The 23,076-nt window shown below is 52.3% G+C and overlaps 2 protein-coding genes across 4 annotated transcripts; one reads left to right on the forward strand and one right to left on the reverse strand.

Moving 5' to 3' along the window:
* Window positions 1-4,535: 4,535 nt before the first annotated feature.
* Window positions 4,536-17,323, reverse strand: UNC5CL (unc-5 family C-terminal like). 2 transcript variants are annotated; one of them, XM_084890274.1, is made up of 12 exons: window positions 17,264-17,322; window positions 14,196-14,397; window positions 14,017-14,077; window positions 12,945-12,992; window positions 12,573-12,756; window positions 11,389-11,689; window positions 10,071-10,333; window positions 9,306-9,407; window positions 8,973-9,040; window positions 8,104-8,204; window positions 7,841-7,954; window positions 4,536-6,351 (listed from the first exon to the last, which is right to left on the reverse strand). In XM_084890274.1, exons 5-12 carry the CDS (start codon window positions 12,730-12,732, stop codon window positions 6,138-6,140), a joined length of 1,323 nt encoding a protein of 440 aa, XP_084746400.1. In that variant the 5' UTR covers window positions 12,733-12,756; window positions 12,945-12,992; window positions 14,017-14,077; window positions 14,196-14,397; window positions 17,264-17,322; the 3' UTR covers window positions 4,536-6,137. The 2 variants fall into 2 exon arrangements, with proteins under 2 accessions (XP_084746400.1, XP_084746399.1); XM_084890273.1 differs by having other exon boundaries at window positions 12,573-12,992; window positions 17,264-17,323.
* Window positions 17,324-19,440: 2,117 nt separating this feature from the next.
* On the forward strand, window positions 19,441-22,170 carry TSPO2 (translocator protein 2). 2 transcript variants are annotated; one of them, XM_084890312.1, is made up of 4 exons: window positions 19,441-19,583; window positions 21,071-21,263; window positions 21,588-21,729; window positions 21,923-22,169. In XM_084890312.1, the coding sequence occupies exons 2-4, from the start codon at window positions 21,091-21,093 to the stop codon at window positions 22,121-22,123; spliced, it is 516 nt and encodes a 171-aa protein (XP_084746438.1). In that variant the 5' UTR covers window positions 19,441-19,583; window positions 21,071-21,090; the 3' UTR covers window positions 22,124-22,169. The 2 variants fall into 2 exon arrangements, with proteins under 2 accessions (XP_084746438.1, XP_084746437.1); XM_084890311.1 differs by lacking the exon at window positions 19,441-19,583 and adding an exon at window positions 20,108-20,644 and having other exon boundaries at window positions 21,923-22,170.
* Window positions 22,171-23,076: the final 906 nt, after the last annotated feature.

The raw sequence follows: 23,076 nt of genomic DNA on the forward strand, positions 1-23,076 counted from the left end.
AATATATGCTGAGTAGATGAATAAACTTACTTGTGTAAGGCTTTATAAAAGATGAGTAAGGAAAGCAGATCTCATAAAAGAGTATTCTCAGGTTTTTATATTTTAAAGACCAATCATTGATTTTGGTTTTGAATTTGGGAAGGAGAAAGTCAACACAGGATTACTAATTTTTTATTTTATCCCATAAAAAACATTTTAATAAAACTGTCATCTCTAGATATATATATATATATATATATGCCTAAGCGACCATCGAAATTGAATGGATGACCAAACAGGCTTTGTGGAGTGATGAGGCCAGCAGAAGGATTAGGGAGGGGCAACCAAACCACCAAGCAGCGTGCTGTATGGAGCAACCAGGACCACAGGGAGGGGCAGTTGGGGGTGACCAGGATGGTGGGGAAGGGGGGACAGTTGGGGGTGACCAGGCTGGGGGGGGGGCAGTAAGCAGCAGGGGGGCAGTAAAGGGTGAACAGGCCAGCAGGGGCTCAGCTAGAGGCAATCAGGCAGGCAGGCAGGTGAACAGTTGGTTCCAGATTATGAGAGGGTGTGGCTGGGCTGAGGGCACCCCAACACACGCATGAATTTTGTGCACTGGGCCTCTAGTATGTTCATAAGATAATAGACCCTTTGACACCAACAAAGAAGGAAGAGTAGCCGAAACCGGTTTGGCTCAGTGGATAGAGCGTCAGCCTGTGGACTGAAGGGTCCTGGGTTCGATTCCGGTCAAGGGCATGTACCTTGGTTGCGGGCACATCCCCAGTAGGAGGTGTGCAAGAGGCAGCTGATCGATGACTCTCTCTCATCGATGTTTCTAACTCTCTATCTCTCTCCCTTCCTCTCTGTAAAAAAATCAATTTAAAAAAAAAAAGGAAGAGTATAAACATAGAATAAGAGACAGTCTTTTCAAAGAAAGAATTCAAGAATCCTGAGCACATTGGTTAGGGATCTTCATTGTACATTATAGAACACCCACTCTAGCTAGTTTAATCACAAAACACTATATTACGAAATGTAGATAGTTCATGGATACTTGGAAGGGCTGAAGGAACAGACTCTAAGCAAAACTTCCCCAAACCAAACCACAGAACCAGGGCACTGAGGAAGCTGCCATCTCTGGAAGATACTGCCACAGCTGCTGGCTCCTGGACTTCAGCTCCTTGAAGCAAGCACCAGTCTCATGCCCTGCTCAACCCCCACACTATGTAATGTCAAATCAAGGTCCTACATGAGTCCAGCTCAGCAGAACCTAAATAAATCTAGATCCCCAGGAGCCTGTGAATGTGGGTTTTCAGCCTCTGCAGTACAGGAAGGCATGTGGGGCTGGAGAAGGCACTGATCAAATCAGTTCACTGCTGTTGGTGAGCTTTCGCTGCACTGATCCTGCTGGATTGTACAGGGATCAAAGGGATGTCCTGAGGGATCTATGCAGTCATGCTTTATTGAGATGACTCTGAAGGTCATGGAATAACACTAACACCTGCTGATGTCATGGCTCTTTTTGTGAAGAGACTTTGCTGTGTGGGGCCGCAGCATTAACTACACCCGGGCTGTGGTGGAAATCTCATATTCGTGGCTGTCCACCAACTTTTGAATATGTTTCCATATTTGGGAATATTTGCATGTAATGAATCCTAGTCAGAATTCAAATTTCCAGACTCCTTTGCAGCTAGGATTTGGCATGCAATCAGGGAGCTGACAATCTGATGCCCATACTTGAGATGGATTCAGAAATAAATAGGGTGATGAAGTAGGCAGTACAGTGCTTGGAGTCCCCATGTTGGTTGACATAGATGGCAGCAGAGACCTTCGCTTTCAGAGGTGGTGGTGAGGTCTGGTTCCCAACTTGGAAGTGGCAGCCATAGAAACACCAGTTTCTTCCCCGTGAGCTAGTTGTACAGTTTAGGGCATCATCACTAGAAACTTTACCTCAGTTTTATTTCTCAGCCTTCCAAATTAATATTCGTCCTTCAGAGTAAAGTCTCCCAACTGCCTTAGCCAGGAAGAACGAATTGTGTTGTCAGCAACCAAGAACCCACCTGATGTGCTGGGTAAAGCAGGAACACCTGACCCAGTCCTTGGTCTCTCCATCCCACTGCAGTGGGAGCCATTCCTGCAGCAGAGAGGGTCTTCCTGGACCTCCTCCATGTCCTCCTTGAGTCAGGTTTGGAGAGGGATGGAGGAAAAGTGTCCTTCTCTCTGACTGCCACCATTCCAGGAGCTCCTATAGAACAGGGGTGCTTTTCTTCATTGAACTTTTATCACCCACACTTTGTGCAGGGTGGGTAGCAAGCAAGTATTGGATGGATGAATGAATGAATGGTCAAGCACACCATAAATTATGCCCAGTGGGATCCATAATCCACACCTGCGCTGTCCATCACAGTACCCACTAGCCATAGAGCTGCTGAACACTAGAAAGTAGCTAGTACAATTGAAGCACTTTTATTTTATTCCAACTGGTTGAAATTTTTAAGTGTATACCTAATTTTATTTTTGAAACACTTTTAGCATAACTTCTGTATGTAAATGTACTTTTTCCGCTATAAATTTTATGAAAGCTAAATACAGATCAAATATTTCCAATATAAATTTAGCACATTTTCAATATAAATTGTGTGTAAAATACACACAATTCCCAAATACTTTATGAAGAAAATAATTTAAAATATGCCATTAATAATTTTATATTGATTACATGTAGGAATTATAATACTCTGGATATATTAGATTAAATAAAATACATTATTAAAACTGACTTCACAAAAAAAAATAAACATGAATGATTTGTAAAAAACAAAACTGACTTTACCTGTTTCCCTTTACACTCTTTGATATGACTGCTAGAAAATATAGAATTAAATATGTGGCTTTATTCTATTTCTGTTGGACAGCATGGATCTGGACACTGGCATGCATGTCACTCAGCAGGCAGATGGGGTGCTGAGGACATGTTTCCCATGGATCCTCCCAGGGGTGGGGAATCTTTCTTTGCCAGGGGCTGTTTGGATATTTATAACATCACTCACGGGCCATAAAAATTATCGACTTAAAAGTTAGCGTGCTATATTTGGTCAAACATTTAATTAACTCACCCCTAATGCCTTGGCAGGGTCAGACCACATGATTTCATGGGCCTTAAGTGGGCTGGGTATTCCCACCCCTGAATCTAACCCTGCAGATCGAGACCTGGCCTCTCCTGCACATCCCCTCCCAGCTCTAACCCTAACTGGAAGACATTGAGGCACGCACGGGCTTCCACAGCAGGCTTAAAAGCAGAGACACAAATTTAGTGTTATTAGGGACCCAGCAGATAACTTACCAGTAAAAGGCTGGCGGTAAGGTAACAGGCAGTGACAAATTGTTCTATTTAAAGCCAATACACAGCCCTAGCCAGCTTGGCTCAGTAGATAGAGCATCAGTCTGGGTACCTAAGGTCCCGGGTTCATTCCTGTCAAGGACATATACCTCAGTTGCAGACTCCTCCCCGGCCTGGGCTCTAGTCTGGGTGTGTGCAGGAGGCAATCATTTCTCTCACATCCATATTTCTCTCTGTCTTTCTCTCTCTCTTCCACTCTCCCTAAAAATCAATGGAAAAATATCTTCGGTTGAGGATTAAAAAATAACTAATATAAAATAAATAAAGGCAATACACAAAGAAAATCCCCAAGGATATGTCGCTTAGGTCACCATCATGGAATCAAAAGAAGACACTTGGAGAGCCTGGGACATAGTTGCTCCATTCTAAGGGTAAATAGACTGAGGCCAAAGGGATGAGAGCTTTTCTAATAAGGGCTCCAGCCAGGGCTAATGCTGTCTCCATACGCTCCCAGAACGTCTCAGCTTTGGATGTCAGCAAATATTGTACATGCCAATTAGGTTTGACTTGGGAAAGGCAGGACCCACACTATAGGGATCAGGCAGCCTGCCACCTACCCCAAGATGCCCAAGCCTCCTTTGGGTCCATTCTGACTACCAGGACAGAGAGGAGGCAGAAGGCACTAACCCCGTCACAGAAACCCTCACCGCCTCTCTTCACATTTCCAGGCGGCTTGGAACTCTTCAAATGATCTGTTCCGGGGTACAGAGGAACACAAAATAAAGATGCTTTTTGGCTGGGGTGGAAAGCAAGGAAGAGCTGATAGGAGAAAATGGGAGGGGGGAAAATTGTGCTGGGGTTCCAGAGGAGAATGTTCTTATTAGACGGATCCCAAGCCAGGTACAAGGGAAGGAGGCTAAGGCATAGAGCTGGAATAGTGGCTCCCAGTGGGGTGGGAGGCCTAATGAGGAGGGTGGGAGAGGTTGGGTGGGGCGAAGGGAAGAGGGAGATGGTGGAAGGGCCCCACTTGCTTCTAACAAAAAGGGCCTGATCTACCATGCTGGACCCAGACAATTTTCACACTAGAAGCACACCATCTACAAAACGCTTCTTCTAACCTGCCCCCATTAGTATAAGTTTACCAATGAGAACCATGCATACCCACAACCAAATGTACCAATCTGAGCAAAATACAGTTAGTAACAAAGAAAGGCAATTTTCATATTTTATTATACAACATTGTTCATCGTGGAAAAAGGCTCAACTTTTTTTAATTAAATACAGAAGCAAACTGTTTCGTTTTGCCAGAGATTGTTCGCCTGCCCTTAAAAAATTAACACCTGTTTGCAATCAAAAGCATTGCCAGAGTCAAACCCTTTGTTCTCTTTTCAGAACCCAGCTGTTAATCTCTTGAACACATAGTAGGTACTGAATAAGCATTTGTTGGACTGGCGGAGGTGTTCTTTAATCCCTATCCTTTATTTCCTGACCCTAAACTGCATCTTGACTCATGAGGTAAAATCCCCACCCATCCATTCCTAGCATAGCCCAGTGTCTTTCAATCGCCTTTGATCTATAACACTGGTTTAGAGACACTTGCCTGAGGGGAGTGACCGAGGGTTTCAGAGAAAGAAACAAAGGCAGGCACAGCAATGAAGTAGAGACAAAAAGATGTTAATGCATAGAATATCAGGGATGGATAGTGACCGCAAAATGAAGTCACTTAACGCTACACAGTTCGAAATAAAGAGATAAAAAGGTTGGGCAAGAATGATAATCTTGAAGTTTCTGTTCAGTTTTGATGTTTTATAGCAGACGTAATGGCAAAGGGAGAGAGATAAGGTACGTATAAGAAGACAAAGGAAGGCGAAGGAGACAGATAGACAGCCAGGTAGGACTTGCCCACCTGTAGATCTGGCCTTGAACTCCTATGGACCCTCACCTCCCACCCATTAGGCCAGGCTGCTTAATGCCTCAGCACTCCACACTCACTCCTGGCTCCTCCTCTCCAGTCACTCCCCACCCCCATCCTTACCCCTACCCCTATCCCTACCCCTACCTAAACATGTCCCAACCACTCTGCACGTTCAAGTCTCTCTGCAGCATCCTCGCTGCACCAGCCCATGCTCAGCTCCCTCTCTTTTCCACTCCTGAAGCATACAGTTCACACCACACTCACATCCCTAACCACAGGAGATGCAGGGTGGGTGGAAGTCGGTTTACAGTTGTTCATATGGAAAATAATACAATAATTAATAAATAATACAAGAATAAACTCTGTTTCCCATGCTCACAACTATAGACCTACATTTGCCCACCCTTACCCACTGTTTTAGAGTTTGCCCTTTGCTCATATGAGTAATCTTGACTCCCACACGAGAACTGTATGCTTGTCAAGACTCCAAAATCCCCCATATGTTCTAGGATTCCGCATGATGCCCATTCCAGTGCTGGGTACCACCAAGTGCTCAGTGAATACTGTGGACTGACCAGTCCCCAAGATGTGCCAGCACAGCAACCTAACAGTCTTTTTGGTCTATGAAATAGCTTCTCAGAGGCCTAATATGCGGGTCCATCTCCTGGGCTCCTGCGCCCCCTGCCGTCCAGGAGGGGATCTGCAGGCAGAACAAAGCCAGTCACAAGGTAGTCCTGATCCCAGGCAGGCTGGCAATGGCAGCCCAGCCTCACAGTGGCCTGAGACATGGTCTGAGGGTTCTGATGAGGTCGGTGGGCACACCAAGGAACCTATGTTCCTCCTAGGTGTCCAGGCAAACCGCACTGCAGACCGTGCCCCACCCTGCCCCACTCCAGGGGGGACTCAGAGCTTCACGTCCAGCTCCAGCTCCAGGCCCTGGTTCTCCCAGGCGCCCATACGGATGGGGGCCGGGCTGCCCATGTAGTTCTGGATGGCAGAGGCGCAGTCCAGCCGCTCCATGAGGGTCATGAGGTAATGCAGCTCCTGCAGGCTGCCGTTCTGCTCCTCAAACAGCTCCAGGATGGCCGCAGCAGGGCTGCTCTGGCAGGACAGGAAGCTGGCCCACAGACATAGAGAGGAAGGGAGGAGAAGAAGGGGTGCTCGGTGAGAGCCCTACCCTCCCCAGCTCTGGTTCTCATCCTGCTCCTGTCTACCTTCAAGGCGGTGGGAGGGAGGCCCAAGACTTGGAAATCTGAGCTTGCTCTGGCTCAAAAGTCACTCCTCTCTAAGCCTCAGTTTCTCTCCTGACACCCAGGGCTTGGATGAGATTACCTCTAAGGTGATTATTGTCCCCTCTACACCCCTTCCCTTTCCCCACCTCCAACACACTATCCCCCTTCCCTCCTCTGTCCAGGTCACAACATCCTGCCTTCCACTGGGGAAACAGTTTTTCCTGCTCAGAAACCTTCCAGTGTCTCTTCTGCCTGTGAACCCAGCCCACGTCCCTGACTCTCTGCCTGGCCCTGTTTTGTTGTGTGTGTGTGTGTGTGTATGTGTGTGTGTGTGTGTAGTTTTTTTGTTTTTTGGTTTTTGGGTTTTTTTTATTTTGGGGGGTTGTTTTTTTTGTTTATTGATTTGTTTTTTGGTTTGTTTGGTTGTTTTGTTGTTGTTGTTGTTGTTGTTGTTGTTTCCAGAACTTTCCTTCCTGCTCCCATCCTGAGCCTTCCTTCTTCAGGCTATCCACTTACCACTGTGCACACAGCACACCCACACCCCTTGCTGCTCCCGCCAAACAGCATGGCGGGTCCCCCTTCCCTCCTCCCTGAAGCTGTGAGCAAGGAGACCATTCTGCACCCCACAGTTCAGACTTCTGATCATAACTTTCACAAGTCGTTATTATTCCTGCTTTAGCTATTTGGTGCCTCTGTTTTCAACTTGCTCTGAAATATAGGGCGCATGCATGAAGGCACAAGGAATTCTTGCCTTTATTCTGTTAAGCTCTTTGTATCCCTATTAGACTGTGAGCTCCTGGGGGCTGGGACCCTTCATCTTGTGTCCCAAAGCTGAGCACAGTTTCCCAGGACACAGCAGGCACCGGGCGAATGCTTACTGAATGGGTGATTTACAAAGCCACCCTGTCTTCAGCTGGGCCCCGCTCCAAGCCCATCTCCCGGGCGAAGGAAATCTTCCCTGAGCACTGCCCTCAGAGTCTGGGCTCCGGGGCTTAGCTCAGCCTGGTCCTCCCATTGGTTTCTCTGGACAGGGACCACGCCAGCATGGCCTCCTGACTGCCAACACTCATTAACACGTGCCAGGCACTCAGTACATGCTTCACACACATGACCTTATAGCCTGGGGCACAGGATGTCAGGCACTCAATGTGTAATCTACATGTTAGTTGGCTTCTTTTTTAGCATTGATGGAGGACCTACTTGGAGCCAGGCATCATTCTAGGTACTGACAATACCGTGGTAACTAGAAAGAGCTGCCCCTTTTATGGGCGATAGGGTGGGAGTAGCCATTCTCTCTCTTATCTGTGGTCTAAACCACCACCACCACCACCACCCCACCCCCCGCCTCCCCTGGGCAGATCTCATCCCTCTTACCGGATCTTCATGCCGCAGAGCCCAAGGTGGGAGGCCAGTCTCCGCCAGTCGTTGCCTGTGATGCTGTTCGGCTCCAGCAACATCTGCAGCTGCTTAAAGAGCTCGGGGGGCAGCCTGAGGCCAGGTGGGGGGAGATGGTACTCTCAGAGGGGAGGACCAGAGACCAGTCTGGTTGTACACACCCCAAATGCTGCCCTCATCTAGAGGCACTGGGGTGAATCCCGAACACCCCCCAGGCAACCTCCCAAGCAGCCCCACCTCACCTATTGCATGGGGGAGCCTGGGAGACAGGGGGCGGCGCGGCCCAGGCTTCTTCCTCTGAGGCCTGAAACCTGAGGATTTCCATGTACTTGGTCTCCAAGCCCTGTGCCAGCAGAGGGGCCAGAAACACACTTAGGGACAAAGAAGCCGGGGAACCGACCTCCGTTTCTTAAATCGTCCTCCAGCCTGACACGCAGAGCACGTTTCCAGGAGGTGCCGCCCTCCCCAACCCAGGGCCTCGATCCGCTGCTTCAGCCTTCAGCCTTCAGTTTGCCTGCTGAACTCTTTGGGACCTGGGACTTGAGGGTCAAACAGGGTGCTCCCTAAGACACTAGAAGTCCTGGGTACGTTCATCCAGAAATAGAGACGCTGAGCTCAGCCATACGTGTCCCCTTCCCTCCATTCCTGCTTTCCTAGGTTCCTTCCCCACTCACACCCCTGAGGGGCATCTGCCTTCTCTCCACTAGGAAGCCGCCATGGCTCCCCCAAGACTCTCAACCCTGCCTTCTTCACACCTTCCCTTGAGAGAGTGGGATATGTCGCTCCCACCCATGCACCAATGACCCCCCTGCTGGCCACACTCCATGCTGGAGAGGCTCAGCAGCATCTCTCGGGTGGAGACCATCAGCCTGGAAAGAAACCACTTCTCTTTGACGCCCACGTGCCCCTGGGCTGAGAGAAGGTTTGGTCTTTTTACTCTCCTACTAGATTCGTCCATGAACAGACAAGAGAGAGCCCGGGACGAAGGGTAACTCAGAGGCCAGGTGCCATCTTACCTGCTTGATCAGGTACTGGGCACCAGACCCCTCTCCCACTTTGCTAGCACTCCTCCCAGGCCCTGCCCCTGCCCCTGCCCTCAGCTGCCACTCACATCCTGGAAGGTGTGCATGGTGACGATGATCTCATTGGCTAGTGCTGAGCAGTCCTCGTTCTCATTGGCTACAAAAGGGAGCAGACAGGGCAGGTGAGAGAGGAAACGGCCCGGCATGAAAGAGCAGGAAATCTGAAGGACAATGAGGCTTTGGAAATCAGAAGCTGGGCAGGACCCTCCAGGTTTCCCTCTGCAAAGAGCGGGTGGCTCCTCGCCTTGAGCAGGCCTGGAGCATGGCCGGATGCAGAACGGCTGAGCTCCAGAGTGACCCGTGGGGAGGGGAGGGGAGGAGAGGGAAGAGGGAGGACAGGAAGTGGACCGGCGCCTGACTACCTGCTTTCCTCCGGAAGCAGAAGGAGCGGAAAGGGCACTTCCCATGCCAGATGTGGAGATGGGGAACCACCTGGCAACTGCTGTCATCCACGTTCTCCCAACCTGGGGAGGGGACCGAGAGCGGAGGCCTCAGAGAGCAGGGCCTCCCACAGTGTTTACGGAAACCGTACATGTGGCAGGTGCCATGCAGGGTGCGGTGAGGAGGGACCAGGAGCAGCAAAACCAAATGAGTGGGAGTCCCGGAGCCTGGGCAGGGGACCCTGTGAGTGGTCTTCCTTCGACCACCACACACAGCTCACAGATCCCTCGCTCTTATAACCTCCCACCCTCTCATCCACGACCCCCCGAAGCAGCCATGCATCTGTGCCCATACAAATGCCCTAGGTCCCAGGGGCAATTCCCAGAGCCCATGCCACCCAGGAAAGAGACCCAAGCAGAGAAGACGGGGACCCCACCCTCCACACCACTCCATCCAGGTGGAACAATGAAAGCCTCCCCATTGGGGGTGCCAGGCCTCTCCTCCCCTCCTCCCACCCTGCCTCACCCTGTCTTCCCAAGGAGGGACCAGGGCTGAGTGAGCCACAGACAAAGGAAGCGGGCAGAGCCTGGGGACCCTCAAGTTATCAGTGGAGACCAGAAGGCCCCCCTGGAGCCTGCCCAAGAGTCTCTGAAAGGAGCCTGAGGCCCCCCCATTTCCACCCCAGGGGAGACCCAAACCCCTTGCTCGAGTGGGGCTCCCTCCTGTCCTGTCCAGGCCTCACTCACCCTCAGAGATGTACTTGAGCTTGAGGCACTGGTCCCCGCGGGCCCCGGTGAAGTCAAAGAGCTGACAGGGCCCACGCAGGCGCCCGCCGTGGGGCTGCTCGTTGGTCAGGGCCCACTGCAGGGCGCAGGGCGTGTTGTTGAGGAAGTAGACACGCAGCTGCAGGTGGGTCTGCCCTGGCGCCAGCGGCGAGCAGAACACGGCCAGCTGCAGCCACTTGCGAGCTTCCTGGACTGTGGGTGCCTCCAGCACACACGTGTAGAGGCTGTGGAGTAGAGGGAGACGGTGCAGGGACTGGTGTAGGGGATTCTGGGATGCCAGCACACTAGCCACCCAGCTCCTGTGCCAGAGGCCTCCTTGGGGGCCTCCACAGAACCGAGAGAGCAGGCCAGGGTGTGCATAGAGAGGATGTGAGCAGGCAGAGTTGGTGGGAGGAGGAAAAGTGAGGCACGTGCAGTGACCATCACAGTGTGGAGAAGAGCCAGCAAATATCTCGGCATAGGACAGGGGGACACCGGGCTCAGGGCCGCCGTGCTTTGGAAGGGCCCACAGATGGCTGTTCCCATTCTGGTTAATGGTGGCAAGGAGAATGAGAGGAAGAAGGGCCTAAGATTCTAGAAAGACAGAGCTGCCCTAGCTGGGTGCTCCATGGTTAGAGAATTAGCCTGCTGACGGAATGATCCTGGGTTCGATTCCCATCAAAGGCATGTGCCTCGGTTGCAGGCTAGATCCCTGGCCCTGGTTGGAGCACATGCGGGAGGCAACCAATAGATGTATCTCTCTCTCACAGATGTTATTCTCTCTGTGTCTCTCCCTCTCCCTTCCACTCTTTAAAATAAACAAATAAACAAACAAACAAACAAATAAATAAATAAATAAAAATTCAATAGAAAACCTCGGGTGAGGATTAACCAAAAGAAAGACAGAACTAAGGACAGACAAGAGATGAGATAGTGCTTAGGGCATTAGAGGGGACAAACTTGCCTAGGCAGTTGGGGGACAGCCCTGAACACGGGCACAGACATAGACAATCTTAGAGAGGCAAAGGTGGGGACAGAACAGGGCCCCTCCAGAAAGAGGGTGGGGGAAGCCAGGCCTCCTAAACAGGCAGAGAGACCAGAGGGGATGTACAGTCCTGGACAGGGTTGGAGTGACACGAACTGTCCTAGACATTAGGACAGAGGAACCAAGAAGGGACACGGGGAAATAAGGGGTTTGCAGGCCACTGGAACTGATAAAGGAGCAGATCCATGCAGAGATGAGGATGGGGCAGGCAGAAAAGGGGGGGCAGAAAGGAGGGGCCGAGGGGCCGGTGCCCACCTGAAGTGGGAGAGCTGGATGCGACACTCGTCCAGGGAGGTGTGGACGTCCCGCTTCCCCAAGGGCTTCCAGTCTTTAGCGTCGAGCAGGTTGGTGTTGCTGCTGTAGGCGCGGGCGTGGCTGGGCACCTGGGCGCAGTGCTTGAAGGTGAGGGTGCAGGGCTTCAGGAAGGAGGCCCCATGGGGTCCGCATGCCACCACTGGGCTCACCAGCCCCTGGGCTCGGGACAATGACGGGCCATCCGACAGGTCCCACACCAGGACCAGTGACACCCGCTCCTGGCGGCCTAAGGCCACGGCGCCTGGGGAGACAGAGAGCTGGGATGGGCCGGACAAGCAGACACACCCTGCCCCAGGGGAGGCCAGGCCAGCCTGGGAGGGAGGTGGGGCAGGAGTCCAGGTGCCCACAGGGAAGGCAGTACGGATGGAGAGCAAGACAACTGAGCTGAGTGTGGTGTAACCCTGGGCCAGTCACCCTCAGAGCAGGGTGACCCTGGTCCATGCAGGGCCTGAGTGAATGTGCACAAAGAGCTCCTCCCCCACTTCCCGTTTCCTTTATTGGAGGGACTGTTCACTAGAGCAAGCACCTTAACCCCACCTGCTGGGAAGTTGTCTTTGAGGTCAATAAACCCATACTCAAAATGTGGACAATTTTCAGCATGGCTCTGTGGTTGAGCATCTAACTATGCACAGTTCAATTCCTGGTCAGGACACATGTCCAGGTTGTGGGCTCGATCCTCATTGGGTAAGGTGACCAGACGTCCCGCTTTTGGCGGGACAGTCCGATTTTTAACAATTTGTCCCGCATCCCGCGGCATTTTTAAAAAGTTCCGATTTTTGGAAAGAATCTGGAAAGGAAAGAATCATTCCAAAAATCGGGACTTTTTAAAAACACATTGGGTCTCAGAACAAATTGTTAAAAATCGGGACTGTCCCACCAAAATTGGGACATCTGGTCACCTAACCATTGGAGGGTGTGTAGGAGGCAGCCAATCAATGATTCTCTCTCATCATTGATGTTTTTATCTCTCTCTCTCCCTCTCTGATATCAATAAAAACGTATTTTTTTTAAATTTAAACAATTTTCAAAATTAGGAAGGTGTCTGACTGCTCCCTTCCATGAAGGACCCTGTGCAGCCCGCTGTCTGAGCAGCTGCACGCCGCAAAGTGAGCCCACGCTGTTACCTGGCGGGATGAGCAGCGAGATGCCCGTGTCCCGCAGGATCAGGCAGCCGCCGCGGTGATCCACCTCCCGAGCCGCAAACACCAGCAGCTTGTGCATCAGCAGCCGGGTGACGGTCTGGCCCTGGGTGGGCGTGTGCAGCTCCTGGTAGAAGGCGGCCATCTCCGACAGGGCGGCCGGCGGGCCCTGGTGTGGGGACTCATCTTCAGGGAGGGGAGTGGGATGGGGCACTGGCTCCGCTTGCCTGTCCGACTTCCAGCTGGCCCGCAGCCAGCGGGGACAGTGCCATCGCAGGCACTGGACCAGAAGGAGGACACTTGCCACCGGAATGCCCACTAGCAGCAGGAACGGGGCAGGTTGGAAGGAATTCTCACCGGAGCTCATCTGTCTGGTCACTGGATGATGCCAGCTCCCCTGCACCCCTGCAACAGCCAAGGCCAAGGGCAGGGGTTAAAGAAGTCAGTGCCAGGCTAACCCTCTGCAACATCGTAGAGGCCAAGACTCAACATCCAAATGCCTGCGGTGATAGAGCAGACTGTCTATATTCCAGCACCCCACACCCCTCAGTCACGGCAGTTCCTCTAACAGAACATCACCATCTCTCTTACTTAAGAGCCCACGGCAACTGAAACCGGTTTGGCTCAGTGTATAGACTCTATACTATAGAGTAGGGGTGTCGAACTCAATCAGAGAAGGGGCCAAAATCTAAAATCCAGCCTAAATCGCGGGCCGAATGGTTTACTGAACAGTCATAAACTGACAATGTCATAAACTGACAGCGGAGTGCAGTGATGACAGCGCGGTGAGGGCCACATTGCAAGTCCTGGCGGGCTGAATTTGGCCCGCGGGCCTTGTGTTTGACACATGTGCTATAGAGCATCAGTCTGCGGACTTAAAGATCCCAGGTTCGATTCCTGTCAAGAGCATGTACGTTGGTTGTGGGCACATCCCCAGTGGGAGGTGTGCAGGAGGCAGCTGGTCGATGTTTCTCTCTCATCGATGTTTCTAGCTCTCTGTCCCTCTCCCTTCCTCTCAGTAAAAAATCAATAAAATATATTTTTTAAAAAGAGCCCACGTCAGCTTCTCATGACCTACACTTCAAACTAAACTCCCCTGAGGCAGAGAGAGCTGGTCTTCAGGGCATGTGAGCTCAAATGCACATTGGTCCCTGGCTGAGAGCGCTTGTCATATTACTTAATGTGCCTTCATTTCCTCACCTATCAGAATGCCTACCTTGATCTACACGTGCTGATACAGAAAAAACCTTTGTGGAGAAAAGCAATTCCCAGGGAGGAGACACCCCCTGATTTCATTCTTGTAAATAACAAAACTATATAGAGGTGTAGATACATATTTATGAGTGTGTATACAGGAGTGGGCAAAAGCAGGTTTGCGTAATACGGTAACGAATAAATAACACAAGAATGAACTCCTTTGCGTACTCACAGCTGCACACCTCCTTTTGCCAAGCCCGAGTATGAATTGTAGAGGAAGGTCTGGAGCAGAGCTGTGCAATAAAAACGTAACGTGAGCCACGTATATAATTTTAAACATTTTAGTGGCTACAGTCAGAGAGCACAAAGAAACAGGAGAAATTAATTTTAATAATGGATTTCTCATCTTACCCACTATATTCAAAATAGTATCATGTTGGCAGGTAATCGATGTAAAATGATTAGGGCGACAGTTCACATCCTTCCTTCCCCATCAGTCTGTGTTCTCTGCGCCCAGTGCACATCACAGTCGGGGCTTGCTCTGTGTCGAGTGCTGGTGATTCTTGTCTTGGACGGGCAGATCTGGGAGGACACAACCTTCCCCGGGCAGTCACTGAAAGAGGAGAAATTGAGGGGTGGAAGGTGTGAACCAGGACTTTCAATTTCTTATAACTCTTTTTCCAGTTTCCTTTGAGTTTTTCACACCAGGCGTGGATTTTATATTAACTTTGCAGTCTCTTTAAAAGCCATTACAAGTGGGGGGTGACGGGGGGTGAAGGGAGAGAAGGGACAATTATTTCTCAGAGTGATTGCCAGGCCGGCCTGAGCTCATGTGGAAAGCATTCAGAGGTGATAAAGGACTATCCAAACATGCTTGTTTATTTATGCCCCTCCTTCCTACCCAAAAGGTCCTTCGGGAGTAACAAAAGTTAAAAGTGAAAACAAAAAGAGAAAGAAAAGCACAGGTGGGGCCTCCAGGGAGGCTGGAATGAGGCGGGGCTGGAGCCTGCACTGGCCCCCGGCTCACCAGGCGGCCGGCTGCCCAGCATGGCTACACCCCCTATGGCCAGGCTGCCATAGGCCACTCTGGCAGCAGGGCCTTGGATTGGAACCGCCTTCCAGCACCTCCTGCATAGACACCCACGATTCCGAGGCCCCCCAGAAGCCATGCCTCCCCATCCTCCTTTCCCTCTTCCTCCTTGATTTCCAACACTCTCCATTCCAGCCAGACTGCACTCCTCACACCTCGTTAATTCTCAGTTCTCGCCTCTGGCTTTTGCTCATGCTGTTGCCTTTCACCCCTCACCTCACCTGTGCTCCCCGCCTGCCTCTTCGTCCCACCTGGACCCCTCCCTTCCAGCTCAACTACCCTTCCAACCCCTGTCACTGGCCCTACATAGTCCTGTGCCTCCAAAATCTCCCTCTGCTGGTCTCCCCATTCAGATGAACATTTCGGAGGGCCAGCTGTGTACCAGGCACTGAGAGAAGCTGTCTTGGCAAAGATGGCATCATATTCAGCTCTCAAGTACCTTCTGGGGGAATGGGACTCATTCACTCCTCGGTTGACTCACTGGGGTCTGACCTCCATTCCTCCCCATTCCTGCACTCAAACCATCCACCTCGCTCCAGCCTCTGCTCCTTCACTGCCCACCTCTTCCTTCCTTCCACCTCGCCCTTAGAGCATAAGCCTCCTACCTACCTCCTCCGGACTGGAGGCAAAGCTCCTCTATCCTGAGCATTGAGGACTGGGCGGATCTCCCTGGGTTCTCCTTGTGGACCGGGCAGGAGGGTGGGGCACTGTTCCCTCTGCCTGAGGACCCAGCTGAGCAGCGAGCGCTGCAGGCCTCTCGCCGGGCACACAAGGGAGCCAGCCGTACCAAGCCAGTGGGAATGGGTCCTGGGCCGCAAGCTTCCCATGATGCCCCGCCCCTGCCTTTGGGGTCCTCTGCATCAGAGGTGATTGGAACTATCACCGCAGCAATAAGGGCTTCGCTCTGCACACGGCGTTAACGCGCTCTGCGTGGCCTCCTCGTCCGCAGCCTTACGAGCCAGTGTTATTTTTATTTCCCTCTCAGAGATGAGGAAGCCAACTTCTCTCCCCGTAGTGAGGACGATGGGAGATTATTGAGCCACAACTGGAGGCAGGAGGGAGGATGTGGGGGGATGACAGGACAGTGAGTTAACCAAGGAGTGAATGAGTCTCATTCCCCCAGAAGGTCCTCCAGAAACACTCCCTCTCTCTTCCCGCTCCTTGTGGTTCCCCAGCCTCTTTTCCATTTCTAGTAGAGATGACGTTGGAAGAGGAAGAAATGAAAATAAAGTACAGCTAACAGAAGACCTAAAGGCACATCCTCGGTTCCACCCCCGCACCCCTACCCATCGAGGTGCCAGTGGCAGGGGCTGGGCCGGCCAGAGTGGAAGAAAGGCGAGGCTCTGCTGTTTTATTTTATTTTTTAAATATATTTTATTCATTTTTTTACAGAGAGGCAGGGAAAAAGATAGAGAGTTAGAAACATCGATGAGAGAGAGTCATCAATCAGCTGCCTCTTGCATGTCCCCTACTGGGGGGACAACCAAGGTACATGCCCTTGGCCGGAATCGGACCTGGGACCCTTCAGTCTGCAGGCTGACGCTCTATCCACTGAGCCAAACCGGTTTCGGCAAGGCTCTCCTGTTTTATAGCAACCACCTTCCTGGGACCTCCAAAGACCAGAGTCCATGTCCTCTGCACCCCACTGCAGTGCAGCAGAGGCCTCCGCCTGGCCTCCCCACCTGGGGCAGGCAGTATGTACGGACCCCCAAGGCCCCTTGGGCTTCCCACATGGATCCCATGCACTGCCTGGCCCGGAGCGGGTGAACTCCTCCCCAGCTGAGCCCCCGTCTCCCAGGTGGACAGCTGTCTCCAGGCCTCGGCCCTCTCTCCATCCTCCTTGCCCCAGGAGGGTCCTGAATGGACAGCATGACAAACAGCTCCATGTAGCCTGGAGCTTCCCAGCCTCAAGCCTGACTCCTTATTACCCTGGCCTCCAGAGTCTAGCCCCAGACCCAGTTTCCCAAGACGAAGATCCTTGGAATGCTACCGTGGCCTGTCCCTAGGGAGTCACTCCTCCGGCGCAAAGATCTGGGCCCCTGCTGCAAAGCTTGCTCCTCTCCTCTGAGGAAACTCTCAGCCCATCTCGCACGGCACCCTGATAGATCTCAGTACTGAAGGACACACTGTTCCAACGGGGATGGGTCCAAGACTCAGTCATGGGCAGCATTCACCAGCAGAGCACACCTGTCCACAGCGCATAGCATCATCCCCGTGGTCCTCATACCCACTGGGCAGTGGCCATCTCCCAAGCCCCTCCATCCTCTCCTCCTCCGGCAGCGGGTCTCAACTCTGCAGGTTTGGCTGATTTGGCCTGACTCCTCCAGTGAGCCCTCAGGGGCCCCATTAAATGCCCACCCAACCCCAGCTGCCCCAGCGGGGTGCTCACCTTGCCAGGCAGGTGCGCCCAGAAGCTGCCAGCGTATCTGGGAACAGTAGATTCTTCTCTGAGAAAAGGAGAGGTCGGCCAGACCCTGTCACCATGCCAGGAGACCAGTGCGGTGGGCGGGGAATCAGGCAGGAGTGGCCCAGTGCTTCCCGGCAGAGGCCTCCCTCCCCGTCGCCCCCCCACCCCCCCGCCTTTGGAGTGTGGGAGCCTGTCCCTGTCTGTTGGCAAAGTCCAGCCGAGGTCAGGGAGTAGCCCAGGATCCGAGAAGTCAGGGGACTTGCCAGTTACGTCTGGATGGGAGGGGACAGAGAGGTGATAACCTGGGTGTAGGTGCAACCCTTGGTGCAGGAGAACGCCCTCCCTACAGTGCCCTCTGCTGGTGAGTGCCCTGCCCCAGCTAGAGGCTCTTGAAATGGCAGAGGATTAGAGGGGGGAACCTGAACCAGAGCCCCTCAAACTATAATGTGCACATGAACCACCTAAGGACCTTTTTTAAAATATATGTTTATTGATTTTTTTTTTAGAGATAGAGAAAGGGAGAGTGATAGAGAGATGGAAACATTAATGAGAGAGAAACATCAGTGGGCTGCCTCCTGTACACCCATTACTGGGAATCAAGGCTGCAATCCGGGCATGTGCCCTGACCAGGAATCGAACCTATGACATCTTGGTTCATGGGTTGATGCTCAACCATTGAGCCACACCAGCCAGGCCCACCTAGGGATCTTGTTAAAATTCAGGTTCTGGTCCCATAGGTTGGGGATAGGGGGGAGAGGGTGAGATTCTGCATCTCTAAGGAGCTCCCAGGTGCTGTCAGTGGGATGACAGAGAGAGAGGCACAGAGTGACAGCGGGGCACAGAAGGTTAGTGAATCGCAATTAGCTGGTGGCATTGGGGCAGACCCATATCTGCTCCCTAGTCAGTGCTGCTCTTCCCCCCGCCCCCATCCATCCACAGTCTGTGCTGGCAGGGACTCAGGGAGAGCGGAACCTCAGGCCGTTTGCCACCAGAGTCCTTCCTGAGAAACTCTGTCTAGGGAAGATGGTGCCACTGGAATGAAAGCTCCTGTGAAAAGGGATGTTTTTAAAGCTATTTGCTGCTGTATCCTCAGCTCCTGGTGCAGCCTGACCCCGAGCAAGTGTTGCATAAAGACCCCCTGGCTGAATGAGTGGACCAGCTAAGAGAAAAGATGCATTTTTGATCCAGACTGCCAACACCGAAGCCAGGTGACCCACCTGCCAGCTAGGTCATCGCAGGCCAGTAGCTCAACCTCTCTGAGCACCTTGTCTGTCAAATGCAGACAATGTCTCTCTTGTGAGGGATGATCATTGTCATTATTGAGCTAATAAATCTATAGCGCTCAGCACAAAGCGGGTGCTCGGTGAGTGGTAACTGTTATTGCCATGGCTTGGTCTCCTGCAGTTGAGGAACCATTGCAAACCTCCCCAAAACCACAGATATTATCTCCCCTAAAAAATAAGTAACTGCCACTGCTTTCACCTCAGTTAATGATTCTCTAGCTTCTGACTGCAACTCCACCCCTCTGCTGCCTTCCCTGGCAGGGTGGGGCGGGGGCTGGGAGGAGGGAGGTGAGAGCGTGGGATAAACAGCTCCCAGGGTCCCCCAAGTCGAGAGGTGGTCAAAGGAAGGTGGAGAGCGGCCAGCCTGGAAGGAGACCTCACGCCTAAAGCACAAGCAAGGGGCAGTGAGTGATCAGAACACTGTTGGGGATGGAGAGGGCAGGTGTCTGTCTTTCCCGGGAAGAGCTCTGTCTGAGCCACACGAAAGGCTGTCTTCTCCTTGGAGTCACAAAGCTCTAGGGGCTTGTGGATGACTGGTCAAGCTTGACGTCCAAGCCAGGAAAAGTTCTGCCGACCAACAGCTACAGCCAGGGTGCCGTGTCCATGCATCATGAATTCATTTCCAAAAAGAATCCTTGAGGTCAATGTCAGTTACAGGAAGGTTCTAGAGACATCTGAGGGTCCCTTCCACCCCTGTGGACCCAGAGCTGGTTCTCGGGATGCAGCTTGGGACCGATCTGTCTCAGGAGATCGGGCTCTCACAAAGCCAAAGCTTCAATCACCCACAAGGGGCCCCTCCAGAGGCCTCAGCCAAGCAGATCAGGGGCCCCCGGTCTGAGAGAGCCCTTCAGGGCCATGCAGGCTGCAACCTGGGCTCCTCAGCCAAAACCGCCACCCTTGTCACTGGAGAAAGGCGGGCCACTGGGAGCCCTACTCTGCCCTTTTCCCCTCCCCCACCCGCCTCTGCCTCTCACACATCATACATCATCGGGTACCCAGCCTGGGAGGTGCTGCCTGAGGTAAGGGGAACACAGGCCTGAGAATGAGGGTGCACTGGGAATGGTGGAGAGCAGGAGAAAAGAGGATGGGGGTGGGAGGGGGGTGGGCCTCCAACGCTGGAGAGAACAATAGAAAACACAGAGAAACAGGGACAGCAAGGCAGGAGATGAACAAGTAGAGAATGAGGAGCAAAAACAGATCAGTCAAGGGATGCCCAGGCAGGCAGGCTGGTCAGTCTTGTCCCCGGAACCTCCAGGATATGGTCAGGGCCCTTGACAGGAGAGTATGGAGCAGGCAGTCAGTCACCTCAGAACGCTGAGAATAGCCATCGGTTTTTCCCTTTCAATCCTGTCCATCATGGGGGGAGGGAGGGACGCGGGGGGGGGGGGGGGGGGGGGGCGGGGCTGACATATCAGATACAAATGAGATGACAGGGTTGGGGGAGGGTCTGTTCATCATCCCATGTGGGGATGGCATCACAGCAACATGCAAATGAGCATGCAGCTTAATAAACAATCAGGGGGTTGTTTCCTTGTGAAGTCAGGCCACGGAAACCTGGGCGTGGGTGTTTGTGGCACAGAACCTCTGGAAGAGGATGGATGTAGGGACCCTCCCCCAGCTCCTGAGTGGGAGGTGAGACCTAAGGCTTCAGAGAAGAGATCCCACAGCATCACTCTGCTGAGTGGCATTCAGGCCGGAGCTCAGGCTGGGCGGGCCCTGCATGGGCCAGTCTGGCACAGGAAGATAAGCCCGGCAGATGGGCCGGCCCACTGTGGACTAGAAAAGACCCTCAGGGATCTCAGGCTCCCGCCTTCCAAACGTGGTCCTCTCAGGCCGGTTGTGTCAGCTGGTTGAGTTCAGTCTAAGACACTGTCCCTGTCGAGGGCCTGGCCAAGAGCCACCTGCTGTGGGAGGCACAAAATATGGTCATGCATGGGCCTGAGCTCCAGGATTCAGATCCACATTGCAGGAGAGGAGCTTTTAACTCAGAAGCCGTTATCAACACCAGACAGTGTCCTCCGAGCGCCTGCTGAGAGGGTGGGAAAAACAAGCCCATGGAAACCAGAAGAGCAGCTGGGCAGTAAGGGCTCCCGGGAGAAGGATGGGAGGTGGTCTAAGCAGGGGCGATGGCCTAGACCAGTGGTCGGCAAACGGCGGCTCGAGAGCCACATGCTCCTGCAGTACTCTTTGGCCCCTTGAGTTTTTAGCAAAGGCCAGCTTAGGAATACCCTAATTAAGTTAATAACAATATACCTACCTATATAGTTTAAGATTAAAAAGTTTGGCTCTCAAAAGAAATTTCAGTCATTGTACTGTTGATATTTGGCTCTGTTGACTAATGAGTTTGCCAACCACTGGCCTAGACCTCCTATGGGAGATGGGAGGAGGGGGCGCTCAGGCCAGGGAATGGTGTCAGATGGAGGAGGAAGCAGATGAGGGACACAAGAAAAGGACTAAGGGGAAGGCTCACCATTAGCATGTTCTCTGTCCCCCACCTGTCCCCTAGATTTTGCCTCCTGGAGGAGAATGTGGCCTCAAGGGGCCATCTTTGTGGCCCTCCCCCTCCTGGGGCCCATCGTGGTCTGGCTCTTCGGTCTGCATAGGATGTCTGGTTGGTGTGACCACCTGAGGAAACTGCCCTGGTGCCCACCCTACAAAATCTTGCTGCTTGTGTGGACAGCCATCTACTCCATCATGGGGTGAGCACCCGTTTCTCATGCTCTGGGCTTGGTACCTGACCTGCAAAGGGATGTCACCCCAGCTTGCCTCTTATGTGGGTCCCTCTATGCCTGCCTAGAATTCCAGTCAGTCCTCTCCAAGTCTCCCCAGCCTCACCCACCTCACCATGACCAACTGCCCCCGCCGTCTCCTCCCAGCCACCAAATGATGCCTAGACATACTTGCCGTCATTTCAGCCCACAGGGGGTCTCTCTTTGTACCCAGGAGCCCTGAAGGCAGAGGGCTTCCTCCATTTGCCATGGAACATCCTCCCTGTGAGCTTTCCTGCCGCCATCTCTTCACAGCTATGCCTCCTACCTGGTGTGGAAGGACCTCGGAGGGGGCTTCGGGCGGCACCTGACCCTGCCTCTCGGCCTCTATGCTGTGCAGCTCGCCATCAGCTGGACCGCCCTGACCCTCTTTTTCGCAGCCTACTCCCCTGGTCTGGTAAGGTGCACAGAGCTCAGCAGTGGGAGCACTACAGGAGCAGGTCAATCAGGGGCAGGCAGTTCAGGTGGGCAGACTGTGAGCTCCGGTGGAGTGCACAAAGCCCCAGGAACTTGGCTCAGGGGGTCTAGGGTGCTACAGGAAGCACCTGGGTCTCAGGCCAGCCTGCCTGACCACCCTGCCCCCTGCCCAGGCCCTGCTGCACCTGCTGCTGCTCTACGGGCTGGTGGTGACCATGGCGCTGATCTGGCACCCCATCAACAAGCTGGCCGCCTTGCTCCTGCTGCCCTACCTGGCCTGGCTCACTGTCTCTGCTTCCATCACCTACCGCCTGTGGAGGGACAGTCATTGTCCAGGGCACCAGCCTCCGCCTGAGGGGGAGAAGAGCGACTGAGGCACCGGGGCGCAGGGAAGGAGGGGGAAGGCCAGGGAGGGGTGGAAGAGACTGCAGGCAGGCTGGGGGGGGGGGGGGGGGGCGCGGATCTGGGGAGTGGGAGGTGGCCAGGCATTGAGGAGTCCCTGAAGGTAATTCACCCCAATGTGGCCATTGTCCTGGCTCCCTTGGTGCCAGTTTTTATTAGAATTCAGAGACATGGGAAAGAGGAAAGAAACTTATTTTATACTTAATATAAGTTAATAAATCCTATATTAATAAATATTAATTTAGTAATATCAATTAATAAAACCCTGAGACTAACTTTTGGGATATGATATGAAGGACATGTTTGAGCGAATGATGTCTAGGACCACAGAGTGGAATAAAAGTGTGTGCATGTGTGTAAGTGTGCACATGTGAAGGAATGTATGAATGTATGTATGAGGAGGGTGACATGCCATCTCTACTTCATTCCTGTGCCCTCCCAAATATGGCCCCAAAATGTAGACTTTGGTTTTTAATGACCTGAAAAACAAAATCTTTTTGAAAAGTTGAATAAAAGCAAAACAGAAAAGTAAAAAATAATAATAATTGTACATGTCAAGTTTATATATTTTATTAAATATTAATTATATATTAGATTAAATATCTCATAATAATAATTTTACTTAATAACTTATTTTAATTAGGATATTATATTAATTTTGATAATTATATTAATGTCCATATCCTATATAATAAAAGCCTAATATGCTAAGTGTCCAACCATTCGTTAGGCCATTCAACCAGTCCCTATGACATGCACTGACCACCAGGGGGCAGATGCTCCAACCAGTAGGTTAGCTTGCCGCTGGGGTCTGGCCAATTGGGACTGGGTGAGATGGACCAGACACACCCTGGAACCCTCCTAGGGTCTCTTCCCAGCCCCAATCATGCACCAGTGGGGTCCCTCAGCCTAGTCTGCACCCTCT

The sequence above is a fragment of the Pipistrellus hanaki genome, assembly GCF_964339955.1.
Source record: "Pipistrellus hanaki genome assembly, chromosome: 7".
NCBI lineage: Eukaryota > Metazoa > Chordata > Mammalia > Chiroptera > Vespertilionidae > Pipistrellus > Pipistrellus hanaki.